Source organism: Halichoerus grypus, chromosome X (genome assembly GCF_964656455.1).
Source record: "Halichoerus grypus chromosome X, mHalGry1.hap1.1, whole genome shotgun sequence".
NCBI classification, from domain to species: Eukaryota; Metazoa; Chordata; class Mammalia; order Carnivora; family Phocidae; genus Halichoerus; species Halichoerus grypus.
In genome coordinates this window covers 54988174-55011840 of record NC_135727.1, presented here as the reverse complement: position 1 = coordinate 55011840, position 23667 = coordinate 54988174, and the positions used below count along the sequence as shown (strand labels likewise).

General features: G+C 35.7%; 1 protein-coding gene and 1 long non-coding RNA gene across 2 annotated transcripts; both read left to right on the top strand.

Moving 5' to 3' along the window:
• The first annotated feature begins 378 nt into the window (after window positions 1-378).
• Window positions 379-2496, top strand: PABPC5 (poly(A) binding protein cytoplasmic 5). Its single transcript, XM_036069933.2, has 2 exons — window positions 379-515; window positions 1061-2496. Exon 2 carries the CDS (start codon window positions 1201-1203, stop codon window positions 2347-2349), a length of 1149 nt encoding a protein of 382 aa, XP_035925826.1. The 5' UTR covers window positions 379-515; window positions 1061-1200; the 3' UTR covers window positions 2350-2496.
• On the top strand, window positions 472-15245 carry LOC144380631 (uncharacterized). Its single transcript, XR_013444857.1, has 3 exons — window positions 472-519; window positions 11353-11533; window positions 15217-15245. It is a non-coding gene; the product is annotated as an uncharacterized LOC144380631 (long non-coding RNA).
• Window positions 15246-23667: the final 8422 nt, after the last annotated feature.

Genomic DNA, 23667 nt, shown 5'->3' with positions numbered 1-23667 from the left:
CTTATTTCCTAAGCAGAAATAGTATTGGGAATTATTTTTTTATTAAAAAAAAGTATGAGAGTTCCTTCTGCCTAGGTGATCACCTCCTGCTTTGATTTTGGGATCAGCAGCCTAAAATTAATATTTTAAGATAATAAATAAAAACATAAAATCTTAAAATAAAGAAAAATATTGAAAAAGCTTTTTTTTTTTTTTTTTTTTTTTTTTTTTTTTTTTTAATCTTGGCACAGAGGAAGCGGGAAGTTACTTAGCAGGGTTCCGGGTTTCCTCACGCCCCGCCCGCCCTACCACAGCTAAATGGTTTTCGTCCTTGGGTCGGTCTGTCCTGCGGAGAGCAATCCACGTCCATGGTCCCTGCTCTGCCCGCCCGCTGCGCATCTGCCCTTCTCCTCTGACTCCGCCCCGCATCTGTCCGGAACCGCCTCCCGCCTGAGCTGACCCAGTGCGTGTCTGCCAGTCAGTCCCTCCGGACCTGCCGCGAGTCTCAGACTGCCGAAATTACCGCGCGTCACTCGGTCCGTACCCGGTGGGCATCTGGGGTATCTGGGCGGTCTCCCGTCTCCAGCGCGTGTGTCTGTCTGTCTGTCTTTCTGTGCGATCTGATCCGCCGTCTGCAGCCTGCCTTCCGGCCCCAGCGCACCAAGTGTTTAGTCTGCCCTTTTGCTGACGCTGAGTGTGTTTAGCGGCCTTAGTTAGCTGAGAGCCCGCCTGAGACCGGCCAGGCAGCCGGCGGAGGAATACACGTTTGGCCCCTGCCCATGTAAATAGAAATTTTAAGCCAACAGGAGCTCTAGGCCTATGTTTATGCAGAAAACAGGTCTCGAGGCCTCTGTCTGCAATGCTGGATGTGGGGTGACAGCCAGCTGCCTGATGATTTCTTAACAATTAAATGGGGAACAGGAAATTTCTTTCTTACTACTGGCTTTTGAAACAGATTTTAAATCTTAATGGGTGGAAATTATAAGTCCCCTTAGAACAGATTCGTTATTGGGATGCATTTTTGTCTGATGTGTTTGTTCTGAACCTGCTGACCAGCTGTTTCTGAACTTCATTTTCTCAGCCTCAACAGTGATTCTGAGTCTGCTTTTAGCTTCCTTCTCCTTGGCTTTCTTCTGTTTGTGAACAGCTGCTTGGCCCATAGCTTAGAGAAATCAGCCTTCTTTTCTCTCCCAAGAGAGCCACCTCCCTGTACTCAGAAAGATGGGGAGTGGAGAGCCTAATCCTGCTGGCAAGAAAAAGAAGTACCTAAAGGCTGCCCTGTACGTGGGTGACTTGGACCCAGATGTCACGGAGGACATGCTTTATAAAAAGTTCAGGCCTGCTGGCCCTCTGCGCTTCACCCGAATCTGCCGTGACCCTGTCACCCGCAGCCCCCTGGGCTATGGCTATGTTAACTTTCGCTTTCCTGCAGATGCTGAGTGGGCCCTGAATACCATGAATTTTGATTTGATTAATGGCAAACCTTTCCGCCTCATGTGGTCTCAGCCAGATGACCGCTTAAGAAAGTCTGGAGTTGGAAATATATTCATCAAAAACCTGGATAAATCCATAGACAATAGGGCCCTTTTCTATTTATTTTCTGCTTTTGGGAACATTCTCTCATGCAAAGTCGTATGTGATGACAATGGCTCTAAGGGTTATGCCTATGTGCACTTTGACAGCCTGGCTGCTGCCAACAGAGCCATCTGGCACATGAATGGAGTGCGGCTTAATAACCGCCAGGTGTATGTTGGCAGATTCAAATTCCCAGAAGAGCGGGCAGCTGAAGTCAGAACCAGGGATAGAGCAACTTTCACCAATGTTTTTGTTAAAAACTTTGGAGATGACATGGATGACGAAAACCTGAAGGAAATCTTTAGTGGATATGGGCCAACTGAGAGTGTTAAGGTAATAAGAGATGCCAGTGGGAAATCTAAGGGCTTTGGATTTGTGAGGTATGAGACACACGAGGCTGCCCAAAAAGCTGTATTAGACCTGCATGGAAAATCCATCAATGGGAAAGTTCTATATGTAGGGCGAGCACAGAAGAAAATTGAACGATTGGCTGAGTTAAGACGAAGATTTGAACGGCTGAGATTAAAAGAAAAAAGTCGGCCTCCGGGGGTGCCTATCTATATTAAGAACCTGGATGAGACCATCGATGATGAAAAACTGAAGGAGGAATTTTCTTCCTTTGGATCAATTAGCCGGGCCAAAGTGATGGTGGAAGTAGGGCAAGGCAAAGGGTTTGGTGTTGTCTGCTTCTCCTCTTTTGAAGATGCTACCAAAGCAGTGGATGAGATGAATGGTCGCACAGTGGGCTCCAAGCCCCTGCATGTTACCCTGGGCCAGGCCAGGCGCAGGTGGTGAGAATAAGAATGCTCAATTTGTTTCAGCCTTAAGCTGGTGCCTACTTAGTTTGGGCTACTTTGTGATAAGAGGTTATTTTATTCCAGGTTATTTTTTTTTAAGTGAATATTTTCTTTTGAAAAAAAAAAAAAAAGTAAAACTAGAAAACCTTGTTCATTTTAGTGAAGAACATAATTTCTAATTGTAAAACTGTCATTTTGTACTATTTTTTGATAAAATATCCTTAGAAATATGTAGAATAAAATTCATCCCTCCACATACTGTTTTTTTTCCTAAACCAGTCCAGGTAAGGTAATTGGTTGAACATAGGTTCCTTCCTTATTCCAGTTATAATACTAATGTAATTGCTTCTGTGAAAATATTCTCAAGATGGACATTATTTCTGAATCTATCACACATAAAACTTCTGACTTTCTTTTTGAGAAATCAGTAGAGCAGGCGAAAATGTATGTGATCCACTTAACATTTGTGCATAATTTTACCTTATTATTTAAAGTGAATGTTATTTTAAAGAGATGTGAGTTTCTTTATTTATACTTTTTTTTTTCCCTTTTCTAATATATTGTGGGCATACCACAGAGTTGGCAGTGGCTTTGACTAAGTGTCGGGAGTTTTCTTTAACTTCATGCCCAGAGAAATAAACATATTGGTGTTTTCTCAATCAGTACCTTAGGAGACTAACACTTTAAGCATTATTAAAATGAGTTTCACCTTAAAAATCTGAGAGATTTAATATATGAGAACGTCTAAGGAGCATTCTTGCCACTCATTTTTTTTAATTCTTTAGTAGTATAGATGGGTCATGTTAAAATAATGAAAAAGATGAATAAGTGCACTGAATTGCCTTTACCTATAGATAATTTTAAAATTTTACCTCCGCCTCTATAAAGTGTCAATATAAGGATAAATAATCCATACAGTGATGTTGAAAAACTACATTGAAGACTATCTTCAATATTAAACTTGTCATTATCTCTTGTAAATTTTTTAATACATCCCTGTGATAATATTCACATATGTATCAAAAGTAAGGAAAAGCTTGCCTCTCTTGATTAAATCATATGCCTCCATCTATTATATGAGAGCTATTAATCCAGTATGGTTCTCTTTATGTCTGGCTGCTTGGAAGTTGTGACAAAATGTTCTGTTCTATATTGCAGTTACATTATTTAGCCTGTAATTTCTTGATTACAGATTTTCAATATTTTACTTGTAGTCCCCTCTTTTCCCCACCCATCTACCTTCCATCCATATTATACTTACTTTTATGTTTTCTTTAGATTGCCTTTCATTTAATATGTGGGTGTTCAAATCCATTTTGGAAGTAGAGAAATTATTACTTAATTTGTGTAAAACTTAAATAATTACTTTTTAAAAATAGGATTCACTCATATCACAGATCCAACCATAAGAAAATGTTTTGTCTCTATTCTTAATTGGCTTTTATTATGTTATATAGAAATCTTAGGTTACATACATAATGCAATATAAATATATAATTTTGTTAACACTTTTGTTAGCTATGTGCCCATAAAATAATGGGAAAAATCGTTTCTGTGTAACTGTTTATCTACAAATTACATTTATATTCATTATCAAGTATTTTCAAATGGAAATCACTGTTTTTGTTGATCATATACATAATACATGCTCATTTAAAAAATGTACACAATGCAGACATTTATAAAGAAGTAAAATTTCCACAGGACAGAGATAACCACTATTAGTGTTTTCAATGCATACATATACTTCCATGCCTTTTCTCCTATGTATACACACAATATTTTACAAAAAACAGAAAACATACTATATGTACTGTGTTTTGTTAAATTGTAAACTAAAACATAATCTTTTTATGTCAATAAATATCGATCTGTATCATCATTTTAGTGACTGCACAGTATTCCATTATATGGATGTACTATAAATTAAGTAGCACATTATTGAATAAGATTTATGTTTTTCAATGTTTTCTACATCTATAAACAATGTTGTGATTAACTTCCTTGCTTAAAACAGTATGAGTTATATGAGCTTGAGAAAAACTATCTATAGCATATAAAAGCTTAAGTCTGCTAGAAAAATTAAAATGCACATTATATTGATATATGTATCAAAATTCTGAAAAAAAACATTCAAGATATATTCTTTACTCAAATTGACAAAAGTAAAACTAAAAACTAATGGGATATAATTTTTCATATTTTCTGAGCCCACTTGCTTTATACCCTTGTGATCATTAAAATATATGAAAACAATGCAAACAAATAAATTTAAAATAGTTACTTTGGTAATTATTTACCATACGTACTCTCTACTCCTTTTTACCCATTACCAGTTTTTATTTAAATTTATAATATTGAAGTGTTAGTGTTAACTTAAAACTTTGACGAATGCTTTGATTCAGTATAAATCATGAAAGATTTCTAGTAGGTAAAAATCTTCAAGTATAAGCATTTAATACATTTTGGGAAATTATTCAAGTATTTTAATAATAGTAAATAATAGTAAATAATTACTATTTTCAAGAAGTCAGACAGTATAAATAAAGGACTAATTAAAATATGTCCAAGGACAGTTAAAACATACGTTAGTAGTCAAAAACTCTAAATTTAGTTGGTAAAAAGGGGGAAAAGATAAAGGAAAGATAATCTCTATTTGAACACAAACACCTCGGTAGTTTTCCAATCTTGTACTTTTCATTTTTAACTACATTTAATAGACTAATAATTAAGGCTTCGAAGGGGGAGCAAAACAACTGAACAGCTTAAATTGGTGAAAAGGCATTAAAAACATTTCCTAGCACAAGATAATTAGTAAAGATTAGTAAAACAATACTATCAATTGTCATGGTAAACTTAAGAATGGACTGTTCAACACAAGTTTTTTGTTTTGTTTTGTTTTGTTTTGTTTTGTTTTGTTTTTAGCTTTTCAAAAAAGTCACTGTACAAACTTCAAATGTACCCAGGGAGAAGAAAATTAAGAACATTGCTTTGTGGGGTGCCTGAGTGGCGCAGTAGGTTGAGTGTCCGACTCTTGGTTTCAGCTCAGGTCCTGATCTCAGGATCCTGGGATAGAGCCCTGCCTTGGGCTCTGCGCTCAGTGCCTAAGTTTCTCTCTCCCTCTCCTTCTGCCCGTCCCCTCCACTCTCTTTCTCTCTCTCTAAAATAAATAAATCTTAAAAAAAAAAAAAAAAGAATGTTGCTTTGTGATTGTAAACCATCATATTAAAGGTTATTTTGGTGCGACTTTTCTGTACAGAAAATGTCATACATACTGGTGCCTTTCTGGTTGTATCTATGGTTAAGGGGAAAAAATAAAATGTTACATGTGTAAGATATTTTCAGCACAGGGGAAAAATAACTAAGAATACTGTGTCTTTAAGGGAATATTTAGGAATGGTGTGAATACCATCTTACCTATAAATGGCCTAATTTAAGGGACTAGTTAGAAATGTATCAAAAAATGACTGAATATAGATGATACATGTGTTCCCAGCACCTACAGTAATACCCAGAGTTTAGTTAGCATTCCATGATTAGTTGTTGAATTATCCCTCCATTTGTTTGCTTTTCAATTCTCTTCTCAGAATTTCACAAGAGAAATGAATTACAGAATAAGCCATTTTTATTAAATTTCATCCCATGAAGAAATAATTGAGAACTGATTGGTTACATAGATTGCTGCTTCTAACGTAGTGTTACTGGTGACAGACTAGTGCTTATACCATTAAGGTGTTATCAATACTTTTATACTTCTCATGCTTTCCTTTTCATTATTGTTCAACAATTGATTGATGAGTTTATCTTAGACAAAGCTTCTAAGAATTGGCAAACTCAAATGAAAGTCTATTTGTATAGAAACATTTTTTAAATAAATTAATGGGATGTTGCTTCAAGACCAAGACTATTCCACAAGGTCCTGCTCCTACATTAAATCAAATGATTGCAATAACCCCTGAAAGACTAATGCTTATGCATGTGAAATTGTTTCTTACATGTTTTAGGGCATTACTTCCCATAAAGTATGACCTAGCAAATGGTTTCTTGGAGCCTCAAGAAAGTTAATGTATCTCACTTGGCTCCAAAGGATCATGGTCAGTAGTTAGATAATCTAGCTACCACTGGAAATCTGAGAAAGACCTAACTCAATGTACAAATACTGAGGATATAATTACTATGAAACTTAAAAAAAAAAAAAAAACTAACTCCAAGTACTTTCACCCTCAAAAGTCAAAGTCAATTTTAAAAGATTTCCCGTTTGGCAACCAAAAATGATTAATGTTCACATTAAATTTCTCAACAAAAGTTTGGAGCCTTTGTATTTTATTTAATTAAGAAAATATTAAGTTCTTTAGAAAGACATGCAAGAGAAGAGATGAATGATGATATATGTCATGACTGTCTCAGTTATCAGAGTAAATTAATTTCTTTGTTTTAGAACTAGTAAGGGAAATACCAGATGTTGGCATCTTTTGCATAAAAAATAAGCCTTCTGTAATGTAGAATAAATAATTTTACAAGTTTGGAGATTGGTTTAAAACTTCCAAAAGGGTAAATTATACTTTTGGGAAATCAATGACTTTTTAAATCAATATTTAGGAACATTTAAAAAATAATTTTAAGCAAATTTACACAGGATGGCACACAACTCCTTTTTTAAGCAAAATTGACATACTAATTATATTAGTTTCAGGTGCACAACATATTGACTCAACAATTCTATACATTACTCAGTGCTCACCATGGTAAGTGTAGTTACCATCTGTCACTGAACAATATTATTACAAAATTATTGACTACATTCCCTATGCTGTACACTTCATCTCCAGGACTTACTTTATAACTGGAAGTTTGTACCTTTTAATCCCCTTCATCTATTTTATCCACCTCCCCTCTGGCAACCACCCATTTGTTCTCTGTATTTAACAATCTATTTATTTATTTGTTTATTCATTTGTTTTATAGATTCCACATATAAGTGAAATCATATGGTATTTGTCTTTGATTTAATTAGTATAATACTCTGTAGGTCCATGCACGTTGTTGCAGATGGCAAGGTCTCATTCTTTTTACAGCTGAGTAATATTCCATTGTGTATATATACCACATCTTCTTTATCCATTCATCTATGGATGGACACCTGGGTTGCTTCCATATCTTGGCTATTGTAAATAATGCTGCAATAAACGTAGGGTGCATTTATCTTTTGGAATTAGCATTTTCACTTTCTTTGGGTGTAAACAACTATTTTTTTGTTGTTTCAAGGTTTTTTTTTAAAAGTTTATTTATTTATTTGTTTGTTTGTTTATGAGGGACTGTGAGAACGAGAGAGAGAGCATGAGCAGGGTGAAGGGCAGAGGGAGAAGTAGACTCCCCGCTGAGTGGGGAGCCTGATATGGGGCTCAGTCCCGGGATTCCAGGATCATGACCTGAGCAGAAGGCAGATGCTTAACTGACTGAGCCACCCAGGTATCCCTGTTTCAAGTTTTTATTTGAATTCCAGTTAGTTAACAAATAGTGCAATATTAGTTTCCAGGGGAATTTAGTGATTCATCACTTACATATAACACCCAGTGCTCATCACAACAAGCGCCTTCCTTAATACTCAACACCCTTTTAACCCATGCCCCTGCTCACCTCCCCTCCAACAACCCTCAGTTTTTTCTCTATATTTAAAAGTCTGTTGTATGGTTTGCTTCTTTTTTTTCCCTCTTATCTTCATCTGTTTTGTTTCTTAAATCCCACATATTAGTGAAATCATATGGTTGTCTTTCTCTGACTGACTTATTTCACTTAGCATAATACTTCCTCCACGTCATTGCAAATGGCAAGATTTTATTCTTTTTTATGGCTGAGTAATATTCCATTGTACATATATAACACGTCTTTATCCATTCATCACCTGATGGACATTTGGGCTCTTTCCATAATTTGGCTATTGTTGATAATGCTGCTATAAACAGTTGGTGCATGTGTTCTTTTGAATCAGTATTTTTGTATCCCTGGGTAAATACCTAGTAGTGCAATTGCTGGATCATAGGGTAGTTCTATTTTTAACTTTCTGAGGAAACTTCATACTGTTTTCTGGAGTGCCTGCACCAGTTTGAATTCCCACCAACAGTGTAAGAGGGTTCCCCTTTCTCCACATTCTTGCCAACATCTATTGTTTCCTGTGTTTTAAATCACCTTTCTGAGGATTTTGGACAGACTACATACCTGAGTAGAACAAACATAGAGAAGAATTTGCAAGCTTTTCTTTTCCAGTGCTTTAGGAAACACAAAATATATGTCTAATTTATTTTATGGCAGAGAAACTTATTATATGTTAATTTCCTTAAATAAAGGAGTAAATATCATACTTTTTGTGATGAAGGGAAGATTTTTTACAATATGGTAGGAATGGTGACAAAGTTATGAAAGTCAAGAGGAAGAATATGTTTTTCTCTATTCATTAAAGAATTTTTTTAAATATATGGGATTTATGAATTAAACAAAGGATAATTTAAAAAGGGACATAGATACACCATACAAAGTTACTGCAATGTTACTGACTGTATTTTCTATGCTGTACTTTTTATCTCCAGGACTTATTTATTTTATAACTGAAAGGTTGGATCTCTTAATCCCCTTCCTCTATTTCACCCATCCCCTAATCCCCTCCCCTCTGGCAACCACCAGTTTGTTCTCTATATTTAAGAGTTTGTTTGTTTTGTTTTGTAGAATACACATATAAATGAAATCAGATGGAAAAAAAATAAAAAGGGACATAGATAAATAAAAAGTAATTTGAATGTTATAAGCATTTAAGAGTAAAGGCAGTAAATGTCTGCCTGACTTGATATTTACTTTAAGGTGAAGTATCATGAATAGTTTTCATTTAGTTTGTATGGTTCTTCTTTTTTATTAAAGATTCATTAATTTATTTTAGAGAGAGAGAGACAGAGCACAAGTGAGAGGGGCAGAGGGAGAGGGAGAAAATCTCAAGCAGACTCTGAATTGAGCATGGACCCCCACGTGGGGCTCTATTTCATGTCCCTGAGATCATGAGTCAGATGCTTAACCAACTGTGCCACCCAAGGCTCCCCTGTATGATTATGCTTAACATTGATTTGACTACTACAGTAATAGTAACCCTCAGGAACTTTTCATTTATAAGTGAATTTCTTAAAAAAAAATCATCAGTGCTAATCTTCTTCTCTCTACTCTCTTATCTTCGTCACCTTATCTCAACTCCATCCTTTGCTGAACACAGACGTTTTAATAAGGCATTTTTAGTTTACATAGTTTGTCTAAACATTACCTCAAACATTTCTAGTAGATGTGTGTGTATGCAATTTTGTACCAATTTGTTGAAATAAAATTTCAGGACTTGCATATTAAGCCACAGTAGATGGCAGGACAGGTACTGTTTATATATGGATGAGTGTATCTAGCTGAAGATATTCTTCTTAAATGTAAATATCAAAATGATGCTAATTAAGCCAACAACAAAACTATGGGCTCTGTTTGGAATTGTGTTTTCATAATGTATACATGCTCCAGAGCATCTGAGTACTAAAGAGGTAATACAACTAGAACTATATATTGCTAATGTGGTAAAAATTTTGAGATGTGAAAGCAACATCCCAAGCATAACAAGAAATGATCTAAGAGACACTAACCAACTTTTCTGAAGTGGCATCTTAGGCAATTAAAATGAACTATATGTAGCCCTTAGTTGTTTTATGGGGATATACCACAATAATGTAAGCCCTCTCAGTCAAAGAGTAAAAATACATAGGAAGATACAGTTTTCTGAAACTTCTATTATATTTTGATATAAATGAAAAAAACTGTGATGATTGAAAAGCAAGCATGAACTAAGTATGTCTCCCACTTTAGTCTCCAAAAGAAAAATAGTTTTACTTCAGACAGAATGATTTTCTTAGACCACTGGGTCATTTGCACTTTTTAAAAAATTTTTTAGGTTGTGAGAGATGCATATATATAATCTATTTTAATGCTCAAAGATAAATATGTCTCCTCAAATATTCTATTTATAAGGTGAAATATAAACTGAAAAACAGTGTCACAACTTTTCCTCAACAACAAGTTTCATCTATAGAAATCATTTAAGCTGAGTTTCTCATATAAGTAATTGCATGTTTGAAATTGTATCTCTAATCTGGGGCCAAGGATTTAGGGCTATAAGAATTGTGTTTTAATTCACTGGGATCATACATTTTTATTTTTACTTTTTCAGATTTCTTTTTTCCCAATGTAGGGCTTGAACTCACAGTCCTGAGATCAAGAGTTGCACACTTTACCAAATGAGCCAGCCAGGCACCCCATGGGATCATATATTTTTAGAATATTGTCTGGTAGAACTGTTTATCTTGCTTAATGTGCAAAGGCAATCTATCAGGTTTCTGAGTGAAATTGAAAATGTAATTAACTACTTGAAACAATATGGAATTTGTCCCTAAAAAACAAAATTAAAGCTCATTGAATAACTAAGAACACTATATTAAATAATTTTAGTCAGTATTAGAAATTGAATTAAAATAGAATAATTTCAGATGGATTGAAGATACATGTTTTGAAACACAAGAAACACAAGAAATAAATTAATACTAATTAATACATTGTCTCCAGAAAGAGAACTTGCACAAAAAATATGTAGAAGTGAGTATTGGACACAGAAGGGCAAAAAAGTCATGGAAATCCTTCACATCTACTCAGAGAAGGAACCCATATTTCTCCGATGCACCATTAGTATAAACAAAAAAGGCAATGAAAATGTCAAGAAAGTAGAGAAAAGAGGAAAGGTTTGGTTCTTAGAAATATGAACTGGGGGCAACCTGTATAAACTTCATTAAGAAGAGTTCATAATTAATGCTTAAAGTTGTCTCTGAAGATAAATTATTTCTTCCTTTCTTATTTTCACATGTACTACCTAAAACTTTCAGGACTTCTCAGAATTATTTTTTTTTTTTTAAGATTTTATTTATTTATTCGTCAGAGAGAGAGAGAGCACAAGCAGGGGGAGCAGCAGGCCGAGAGAGAAGCAGGCTCCCCGCTGAGCAAGGAGCCCGGTGCAGGCTTCCATCCCAGGACCCCAGGATTATGACCTGAGCTGAAGGCAGAAACTTATCTGACTGAGCCACCCAGGCGTCCCAGGACTTCTCAGAATTCTTATTAAGGTATTTCAGCAATAAATTCTAACAACAATGACTCTAGAATGTACTGTAATGTTTTGAATTTTTAAAGCTCCTTATGTTTTGTTGTTTGTACTCAAATGTCACAACATTTTGTCTGTCCCAGGTGCATTGGTAGATTTCTAAATTGACTATGACATAAACAGTATATCATTTCTATCAAAAATTCAAGGTTTGCATGGTAATTGGGGTGGGAGGTGGTACTAATTCTAGCAAAATTAAAATCCTGTATTTATTTTTTTTTTATTTTTTTAATCTTTTAAAGGGAGATTGGATGGATGGATATGTGCATACATACATATATACATAAAATAATAAAGAGGGAATAAAAAAGGAGATAAGAACTGATGTATGGAACCCAAGAATAATGATGCATCTATCTATCCCTATCATAGAGGTTCAAATTAAGAGTTACAGACCTCCTAGACCAAAAACAATGTTTTGGTTCCCCAACAGTGCTGTGTTCCAATGGATGATGACTGCACAAATGGTGACAGGTGGAAAGAATCATAGACAAGTGTGGTCTCTGTGGCAATTCATTCCAATGAGATCTTTACAATGAACTGGTATTTACCAGCATGCCAGTGGTGAAGTACAGGCCCAAATGTAGCTCAAAGGCAGTACTAAAATTTGCACAATGCAAGTTGGCATTCTGTTTTTTTGTTTGTTTGTTTGTTTTTTATTTAGTTCAGAGTGTATCAGAATTACCTAGGGTGTCTGTTAAAATTGAGATTCCTAATACTCATCCTTGGCTTACTGAATCAAAATTGATGTAGGAGTGGTGAAGGTAGGGTGAACAACAAAAATCTACATTTTTCTCATAGCCTCTGAGTAATTTTTATGCACTTAGGAAGATCTAGAACAGGAGTCAGCAAACATTTTTTCTGTTAAGGCCAGATAGTAATTATTTTAGCCTTTGGGGGGACAAAAAGAAGTAACATCAAAGATATTATGTGGATACTTATATAAAAAAAAAAAAAAACAACAACAAATTTCCACACATTTTAAAATTGGCACAATTCAAAATATAATGATGACAATGATAAAAGAGTATTCTTTGGTAATAAAATTCTAATGAAAATAATTTGGGAGATTACATTTAGCTTAATTAAGGTTCAAAGTTGTTTTTTTCAATCATCAAATCAATTGTAAATGTCTTCATCTATCAAAAGCCTTTTTTAGCTTGCAGGCCATATGAAAAAAAGTGGCTGCCCAGATTTGGCTTGCAAGTTATAGTTTTTCAACCCCTGATTTAGAATCACTGGCATAGATACATTGGCCTATAAAGTATTTCCCAAGGTTAGCTACTTAGAATAAGTAATAATAATAATATAAAAAACTTATTAACTGATATAATTCAGTAAAATAAGTTACAAATTAAGTCAAGTAAAACAGGGGCGCCTGGGTGGCTCAGTCGTTAAGCGTCTGCCTTCGGCTCAGGTCATGATCCCAGGGTCCTGGGATCGAGCCCCACATCGGGCTCCCTGCTCCGCGGGAAGCCTGCTTCTCCCTCTCCCATTCCCCCTGCTTGTGTTCCCTTTCTCGCTGTGTCTCTCTCTCTGTCAAATAAATAAAATCTTAAAAAAAAAAAAAAAAAAAAAAAGTCAAGTAAAACAATAATGATAATAGTCAAACCATATATGTGCTAGAACATAGTACAAGTGGCTCATTAGGAAAAAAAAAATCTAAACCAATGCTAGATGTTGAGTATCTGAAATGATCAGCTCATGAAAAGTATCTCATTTTAGTAAGAAAAATGTTATATACATAACATGTTTATATTTGTGTGTGTGTGTAAAGACTACACTTACATCGAGAGATTGAGTAATTTTCTTTGGTTATAAAATTATAGGTGATTTTTGTGTTTTTTTTTCTTTTTCCTTATTTATATTTTCTAAATAGTTAAAACTAAAATGTAGAATGTCTTTAATAAAGAAAACTATTTAAAATATTATTACAAAGATTTTTTTAATAACTAAACTCTTAATGTCCTTACCCTCTAAGTCTACTCTTCCTGTATCTTCTTCATCTCAGTAAATGGCAGCTCCTTTCTTGGTGTTGGGGGCCAAATACCTTGGAGTAATTATTAACTCTTTTCTTTTTCTCACATCCCATATCCAGTCTGTCAGGAAATTATGATGTCTAAGTCTTGAAAGTATACTCAAAATCTTATGACTTATTATCACTTTTTATTGCCAATAGCTTAGTCTGAACCACCATCATCCCTTACCTAGATTATTTCATCAGTCTCCTAACAGATCTTCCTGCTCTCACTCTTTTCTTACTACACTTTATTCACAAAACTGATTGAGTGATTCCTTATAAATATAAGTTGGATTAGGTAACTTCCCTGCTTTCAATGTCCATTGGTGGTCCTGCTCACACTGTGAAGTTCAAACTCCTTACCAAGACCTTACCTTGCTGATTAAATATCTTACTCTTCTTCCCCTCACTCACATCACTACCACCACGTTGTTGCTTCAGTATTCTCAGATAGCAAGCTCATTCCTATGTCAGTTCTTTTGTTCCTGCTGTGTCCCTTCACCTGGAGTTCTCTGTATCCAGATATTTGCATGGCTCATTCTATCAATTTACTTGGTCTCAACTAATATAATACCAAATAAGAAAGGCTTTTTTGGGGGTGCCTGGGTGGCTCAGTCGTTAAGCGTCTGCCTTCGGCTCAGGTCATGATCCCAGGGTCCTGGGATTGAGCCCTGCATTGGGCTCCCTGCTCTGCAGGAAGCCTGCTTCTCCCTCTCCCACTCCCCCTGCTTGTGTTCCCTCTCACGCTGTGTCTCTCTGTGTCAAATAAATAAATAAAATATTTTTTTAAAAAAGAAAGGCTTTTTCTCACACCTTTGTATATAATTGCAAACCCTGCTCCCTTCCTGAACTCTTTATTCCTCTGACTTAACCTACTTGATTTTTCTTCACAGCATGTAAAAACATGTGATATATTTTATGCTTATTTCCATTGTTGTTCCTTACCCCACTACCACTAAACTGTATTCCAGTGCCTAAAAGAGTGACTGATATGTAATGATAGTAAATAAAATCTGTTTAACAAATGAACTGCATGACTTAATAGAATGTAACATGAAAGAGTGATGATTATATCATAGAATATGGCAGAATGAATTTTGCTAATAATCAAGCAACAGCAACATGAAAACCTTTCCACAGAGAACAAAAAAGCAATGAAAAGAAATTCAACAAAATATTTATAGTGCATATGAGGCTGTCTGAAATTAGAAACAATATGTATTTTTTTACTTTTCTATTTTTTGGATATTACAAATTTTATTTAATTAATAGATATGGTTTTATAATGGATAAAATTGATAAACTTTAAAAATTCTTAAAATGGGGCGCCTGGGTGGCTCAGTCGTTAAGCGTCTGCCTTCGGCTCAGGTCATGATCCCGGGGTCCTGGGATCGAGTCCCACATCGGGCTCCCTGCTCGGCGGGAAGCCTGCTTCTCCCTCTCCCACTCCCCCTGCTTGTGTTCCCTCTCTCGCTGTGTCTCTCTCTGTCAAATAAATAAATAAAATCTTAAAAAAAAAAGTATTAAAAAAAAAAATAAAAATTCTTAAAATGGAATAAATAAAAAATTAAAGCTCAATAAGTTTGTCTAGATTAATATTTTATTCTTATATTTCTCTTAACCAGATGAAAATTGAAAGGCAACTAGAAACAGGTAAATATTCATACCAATTATGCCAGATCAATGGTTACAATTTTTAATTTTGTATAAAGAAATTGCACAAATCAATATAAGAGCACATGGGCAAAAGTTTGTGGGGGAAATATACAGACAACTTGAAAGAAAAAGAGGCAAATAATAATTGTATAGCAAACATATGACAATAGCCAAGGTAACTATTAAGAAATGCAAATTTACTGAGATACCATTTTCACTTCTCAAATTAGTAATACTGAAAAAATAAGTCAATGTTGGTGAGACTGTAGTTAAAACAAGCACTCTCAACTATTGCTAATCAAGGTTTAACTTTCTAAAGCTTTTTAAAAACTATTTTGGCAATTTGCTTATGTATCCTTAAAGTCATTCATAGCTTTTGAACAAGTGATTACCATCCTAAAACCTGCATATGTACAGTTCTCCATTAGGCTGGAAAATTTCATTTTCAAACCCTCATTAAAGATCTCTGGAGTAATTTCCATGCCTCATCACTCTCCTAGGGCCATGAGAACACCCCACTCTGTGCTTTATGTCGGCAAGTTTAACTATTTCATGCTAGAAAAACTCACTTTCTTCAAATATGGCCTTCTCTTACCTATCTGCTTGTCTCAAGGAGCTACCTCTACCATAGAGCTGAGATCATAGAAGGCGTGCAGTACTTATTTGTTAATTGAGTTATTGAAAACACACATCCTGTTTCTCTTCTGATTGTTGGTTTTCTATTGTTAGAAATGGAGGATAATATCCAGAAAGAAGGGAGAGACTCAAATGAAATTATCATCTGCCAACCCAGAATTCATAGCTTTACCTTGATTTTAAACTTTCTTCTATGTTGGCTTCCAAATTACACCAAATATCTATTGGATCATTTAGGCCAAATAAGCTTGTTTGTACACACATGCATGTGGCTGCATGTATGGGTGTGTGGGTGTGTTTGATTATATGTGTTTGTGTGTTTGGGGAAAGCGAGGATTATCGCAGTTGTCTGGTCAAAGTAATTACAGTACTTAAACCAGTTATAGGAGTAGAGATAATCGCCAATATGACTTCAACATTTACTAACTCAGAACTGCAAGGGAAAAGAAATGAAAATTTAAAGGTTTTACCAAATGAAGTATATTTAGAACAGAATAAAAGTGTTAAGGAAAAACCATTATTGAAAGAAATAATTTGTGTTTTCACCCAATATGGAAGGAAACATAATATTTTATATAATCTGTCCAAAAAAAAAAAAAAACCACAAATAGCATAAAGATACTTGAGAATGAAGTTAATGTAGATGTTATCCTCAATAGGTATCTGTAGTCATTTGTAAAATGAATTATTTTAACCAACAAAGCAACTTTTTTTTTTAAAGTTTGTATTTATTTATTTGACAGAGAGAGACACAGCGAGAGAGGGAACACAAGCAAGGGGAGTGGGAGAGGGAGAAACAGGTTTCCCGCAGAGCAGGGAGCCCGATGTGGGGCTCAATCCCAGGACCCTGGGATCATGACCTGAGCCGAAGGCAGACGCTTAATGACTGAGCCACCCGGGGGCCCCCAGAGCAACTATGGATAAACAAAACGAACATGTCATGAATCTATTTACAGGAATGACAAGAACGGAGACAAATGGTTATATCTGCTGCAAAGTAAGCAGAATACTTTGGTACTTATTTTTGTCTATCTAAAGAAAGTTTAGTAGTTAATTAAAATGACACCTCATGTATCTTTTTCTTCACCTGTATCTATTTCTAAACTATATTCTATTCACAAATTTCTATTAGTGATAGGGAAAATCACTTCAGTAAATATAAACTATTGGCAATCTTTTTTTCCTTTTAATTTTGAAAATCACCTCTCTAAGTTTCTCTTTATATTAAAAAAAAAGTTTTAAATAGAATGGATTTTTTTTTTTTACCACTAACCATGATAGCATATGTAGTCTTGCCCAATCAGTCATTAATTCTCTCTTATTTGATAGTGTGTTTGACAACAAACACAGTGTATAATTAAATTCAGATTTTTTGTTAAGTTGTAGCCTAGGGTAAATCATTCACAGTGCTTTTAACTCCTTGTACCATTTAAAGCTATGATATACTTTATCTTATCTATGAGTAAAAGGTTTGGGTCCTTTAGAGGATGGAGAGATAATTATCCTTTAGTAATTGAGGAACGGTATTCACAAAAATGTGAGAATGACCAATAATGCATGTATATTTTTTTCCTAAAATTAGGCCTACACCAATAAACATGAGTCTATAGATCTTTGTCTTTGATACATCAAATAATCTTCACTTTCCCAATTTAAGTATGGGATAGAAAGCTCCACTATAAAATTACTCTGACAGGGAGATGAGCAACTATCTAAGTAATTTGCATATGTGCTCAAATCAATTTTTTAAAATCCATATGCCCTTCTCAAATTTGTGTCATACTTCCAGAAATTAAATCTTTGTACAGTAAGGTTTTCTTTTCCTGCCCCTATCTTACAGTATTAGTATTGGATTGATGATCAGACCAGAAAAGCATCTGTGACTACCATTATATCCTGAAGGGATTTCCAAGCCCTGTTCTTCTTAATATCTATATATGCCTAGCTTCGTCCATAATATTAAATCATTCTTTATGGCTAAGGAAGCCTAGGGTAACCTGTTGTTACTATGTCGCTATATACCTGCGTACATCCAAGAATATCTACATAGACCACGTTCGTGTATTCTATGAAAATGCACCAATATAAAGAAGTCCAGTTCTTTTTGAAAAGGTTCAGTGCTACATAAAATTAAGCAAATTTAGCATACACAAGTATAACTAAGAAAAGGCTAATTCAAAACAGTAAAAATAAAGTTAGTAGTAAAAACACTACACAGGGTTAGTAAAGAGTCCATCAATAATGAAATAAGTGATAGACTTGATGATTTCACACATAGACTGTTTCCATAACTTATTTTGGAATTCACTGCATTCCCATTTAACATTAATAATATCTTTAAAGATGTCTTCATTTTTTTTTTTAATTCTAAGTCAACCTTCTTAGAAGAAGAAGTCAAGAATTATGCTATAACCATTTCTATCTGACAGTGTACGATTTGTTTTAGGTAGTTCAGGAAAACATAAATAAATACATAAATGATTATATATATGTATGTGTATATAAAGGGAAAATGACTAGAAATAAATAAAACTATTATGTACAGAAGATATAATTTTGCAGATTGGAAATACAAATAAATCTGCAAATAAACTATTAGGATAAGAGTGCCTGGGTGGCTCAGTCGGTTAAGCACAGGACTCTTGATTTTGACTCAGGTCATGATCTCAGGGTCTGAGATTGAGCCCCACATCTGGCTCAAACTCAACAGGGAGACTGAGATTCTCTCTCTCCCTCTCCCTCTGCCCCTCACCCCCACTCATGCTCTCTCTATCTCTCTCAAATAAATAAAATCTTTAAAAAATACTATTAGGGGGTGCTTGGTTGGTTCAGTTGGTTGGGCATCTGCCTTCCACTTGTGTCATGATCTCAGGGTCCTGGGATGAATCCCACTTCAGGGTCCCTGCTCAGTGGGGGAGTCTGCTTCTCCCTCTCCCTCTGCCCCTCCCCCTGATCATTCTCTCTCTCTCTATCAAATAAATAAATAAAATCTTTAAAAAAAACTATTAGGATAGAAACTAGATTTCTGATATGTACTGAATATAAGTTTATTTTATTTTTTTATTGTGTTGTTAGCCACTGTATAGTACATCATTAGTTTTTGATTTAGTTTTGATTAGTTAATGATTCATTAGTTGCGTATAACACCCAGTGCTCATCCCTAGTACCCATCACCCCATTACCCTATCCCCCCAACCCCCTCCCCTCTGAAACGCTCAGTTTGTTTCCCAAGGTCCATAGTTTCTCATGGTTCATCTCCCTCTTTGATTTCTCCCCCTTCAGATTTCTCTCCCTTCCCCTATGGTCCTCCGTGCTATTGCTTATGTTCCACATATGAGTGAAACCATATGATAATTGTCTTTCTCTGCTTGACTTACTTCACTTAGCATCCCCTGCAGTTCCATCCATATGGATGCAAATGGTAGGTATTCATCCTTTCTGATGGCTGAGTAATATCCCATTGTATATATAAACCACATCTTTATCCATTCATCTGCTGAAGGACATCTCAGCTCCTTCCACAGTTTGGCTATTGTGGACATTGCTCCTATGAATATTGGGGTGCATGTTCCCCTTCTTTTCACTACATCTGTATCTTTGGGGTAAATGCCCAGTAGTGCAATTGCTGGGTCATAGGGTAGTTTTGTTTTTAACTTCTTGAGAAACCTCCATACTGTTTTCCAGAGTGACTGTACCAGCTTACTTTTCCACCAACAGTGTAAGAGGGTTACCCTTTCTCCACAACCTCTCCAACATTTGTTGTTTCCTGTTTTGTTAATTTTGGCCATTCTAACTGGTATAAGGTGGTATCTCATTGTGGTTTTGATTTGTACTTCCCTGATGGCTAGTGATGTTGAGCATTTTTTCATGTGTCTGTTAGCCATTTGTATGTCTTCTTTGGAGAAGTGTCTGTTCATGTCTTCTGCCCATTTTTTTTTGACTGGGTTATTTGTTTTTTGAGTGTTGAGTTTGAGAAGTTCTTTATAGATCCTGGATATCAGCCCTTTATCTGTAGTGTCATTTGGCAAATATCTTCTCCCATTCTGTGGGTTGCCTTTTAGTTTTGTTGACTGTTTCCTTTGCTGTGCAGAAAGTTTTTATCTTGATGAGGTCCCAAAAGTTCATTTTCGTTTTTGTTTCCCTTGCCTTTGGAGACGTGTCTTGAAAGAAGTTGCTGTGGCCGATGGTAAAGAGGTTATTGCCTATGTTCTCTTCTAGGATTTTGATGGATTCCTGTCTCACATTTATGTCTTTCATCTATTTTGAGTTTATCTTGTGTATGGTGTAAAAGAATGGTCCAGTTTCATTCTTCTGAATGTGGCTGTTCAATTTTCCCAGCACCATTTATCGAAGAGACTTTTTTCCATTGGATATTTTTTGCTGATTTGTCAAAGATTAGTTGACCATAGAGTTGAGGGTCCATTTCTGGAGTCTCTAATCTGTTCCATTGGTCTATGTGTCTATTTTTGTGCCAATACCATGCTGTCTTGGTGATCACAGCTTTGTAATATAGCTTGAAGTCAGGCATTGTGATGCCCCCAGCTTTGTTTTTCTTTTTCAACATCCCCTTGGCAATTCAGTGTGTTTTCTGGTTCCATACAAATTTTAGGATTGTTTGTTCCAGCTCCTTAAAAAATGACTATGGTATTTTAATAAGGATGGCATTGAAAGTGTAGATTGCTCTAGGCAGGATAGACATTTTCACAATGTTTATTCTTCCAACCCATGAGCATGAAATGTTTTTCCATCTTTTAGTGCCTTCCTCAATTTCTTTCATAAGTGTTCTGTAATTTCTAGAGTATAGATCATGTATCTCTTTGGTTAGCTTTATTCCTAGGTATCTTATGGTTTTTGGTGCTATTGTAAATGGAATTGATTCCTTAATTTCTCTTTCTACAGTTACATTGTTAGTGTATAGAAAAGCAACTGATTTCTGTGCACTGATATTTTATCCTGCCACATTGCCAAATTGCTGTATGAGTTCTAGTAATTTGGAAGGGGGAGTCTTTTGGGTTTTCCACATAAAGTATCGTGTCATCTGTGAAGAGAGTTTGGCTTCTTTGCCAATTTGGATGCCATTTATTTATTTTTGTTGTCTGACTGCTGAGGCCAGGACTTCTAGCACTATCTTGAACAATAGTGGTGAGAGTGGACATCCCTGTCGTGTTCCTGACCTTAAGGGAAAAGCTCTCAGCTTTAATATAAAATTATTGTCTTTCTATATGCAAACAAAAAATATAAATTTAAAAGTATACCATTTTGGAATAGCATAGAGGACATTAGGAGAAGGAAGGGAAAAATGAAGGGTGGGGACTCGGAGGGGGAGATGAACTATGAGAGACTATGGACTCTGAGAAACAAACTGAGGGTTTTAGAGGGGAGGGGGTGGAGGGATGGGTTAGCCCGGTGATGGGTATTAAGGAAGGCATGTACTGCGTGGAGCACTGGGTGTTATGCACAAACAATGAATCATGGAACACTACATCTAAAACTAATGATGTAATGTATGGTGATTAACATAACAATAAAAAATAAAAAAACAAAACTAATGATGTTTGTATGGTGACTAACATAACATAATAAAATTTTTAAAAAAGTATACCATTTTATATAGTCCAAAAATATCTAAGTAGAAAACAACCAACAGAAAATTAGAAAAATTAAAACACTTTATTGTGCATTATTAAAACATAAATAGATGAGATATGTACAATGTTCACAAATTAGAAGGCCTAATATTCAAAGAAATTATACAAAATTGATTTCTAGGTTAAATGCAATCACAGTCAAATTCCCAACAATTTTTTCTTATGTGGAACTGGATGAGCTGATTTTAAAATTTGTATGGGAGAAGTGGTTGTGCAAGAGCTGCTGCACACCTAGCAGAGCCTTTGTCCAGACAGCAGCATGACATCCCCTGAGCTCTCTGCCTCCCCGATCAAGTTTTTTAATGAATTGGTTTACACTTGGAGGCCAGAAGTGTTCTGTTATCTGGGACTCACTGCTACAGGACGTGGTATTTACAATGGATCTTCATACCAAGAGCACCGGTGGAACTCCCACGTTCAACATCACTGTCACCGTGACTGCCAAGATGCTAGTCCTGCTGTTGGGCAAAGAAGGTGTCCACGGTGGTATGATCAACAAGAAATGTTATGAAATGTCCTCCCACCTACGGCATTCCCAGTACTGACCTCGTCTCATCCTTTCTCCCACCACTTCCCACTGCTTTTGCACCCCTTTCCTTCACACACACACACACACATTTTTTAATTTTTTGTGGCCTGCGTCATTACCCCACGCCCCTTATAGTTGCCAAAACCACATGGACTAGGGGCTTGGGGCTGGATGTATGGACACCTGCCCTAACCATACCCTCCTGTGTGTGGTTGGAAAACTTTTTTGTGTTGGGGGTTCTTTCTCAGAATAAAAAAATTTCTAACAACAACCACAAAAATTTGTATGGAACTTCAAAGGGTCAGGAATAGTCATGATAAATTTGAAAACAAAGTATGGTGGGAGAAATAGTTTTGTCAGATATCAAAACTACATAAACTTGTAATCAAGGCTATAATAAAGTTGTAAAAATTAAAATGGTGAGTTAAGTATTGAGCCTAATAGATTAATAGAACAGAAAGTCCAGACTGTTACTTTCACACACTTATGGAATGAAATTTGATTTATGAAGAGAAGTTACCTGATAAAAATATATAAGACATCCTTTCCTATTTATTTATCATATATGTTTATTACACAAGTGGTGCTGGAAAAATATACATGTGGAAAAAAAATTAGGCACCATATACCATACCCAAACATCAATTCCAGGTAAATAAAATACCTACATTTATAAGGCAAGACAACAAAGCCTTTTATTTATTTATTTATTTATTTATTTATTTATTTATTTTTATTATGTTATGTTAATCACCATACATTACATCATTAGTTTTTGATGTAGTGTTCCATGATTCATTGTTTGCGTATAACACCCAGTGCCCCCTTCAGTACGTGCCCTCTTTAATACCCATCACCAGGCTAACCCATCCCCCCACCTCCCTCCCCTCTAGAATGCTCAATTTGTTTCTCAGAGTCCATAGTCTCTCACGGTTCGTCTCCCCCTCCGATTTCCCCACCTTCATTTTTCCCTTCCTACTATCTTCTTTTTTTTTTTTAACATATAATGTATTATTTGTTTTGGAGATACAGGTCTGTGATTCAACAGTCTTACACAATTCACAGTGCTCACCATAGCACAACAAAGCCTTTTAAAAGAAAATGTTATTGGCTGCTGCGTGGCTCAGTGGATTGAATGTCCCACTCTTGATTTCCACTCAGGTCATGATCTCAGGGTCATGATCTTAGGGTCATGAGATTGAGCCCCATGTTGGGCTCTGTGCTGGGCGTGGAGCCTGCTTAAAATTCTCTCTCTCCTCCTTCCTCTCCCCTCCCCATTCTGCTTGTGCTCTCTCTCTCGCTCTCTCTCCCTCAAAACAAAACAAACAAACAAAGACAGGGGTGCCTGGGTAGCTCAGTTGTTAAGTGTCTGCCTTTGGCTCAGGTCATGATCCCAGGGTCCTGGGATCGAGCTCTGCATTGGGCTCCCTGCTCAGCGGGAAGTCTGCTTCTCCCTCTCCCACTCTCCCTGCTTGTGTTCCCTCTCTCGCTGTGTCTCTCTCTGTCAAATAAATAAATAAATAAAATATTTAAATAAAAAGAAGACAATGTTAGAGAATATTTTTGTAATAACAAGGGAAAATCAGATGCCTAGTACTCATAACAGA

Coding starts and splice junctions, on each gene's coding strand:
- PABPC5 (XM_036069933.2), top strand. CDS start 1,201: ATGGGGAGTGGAGAGCCTAATCCTGCTGGCAAGAAAAAGAAGTACCTA.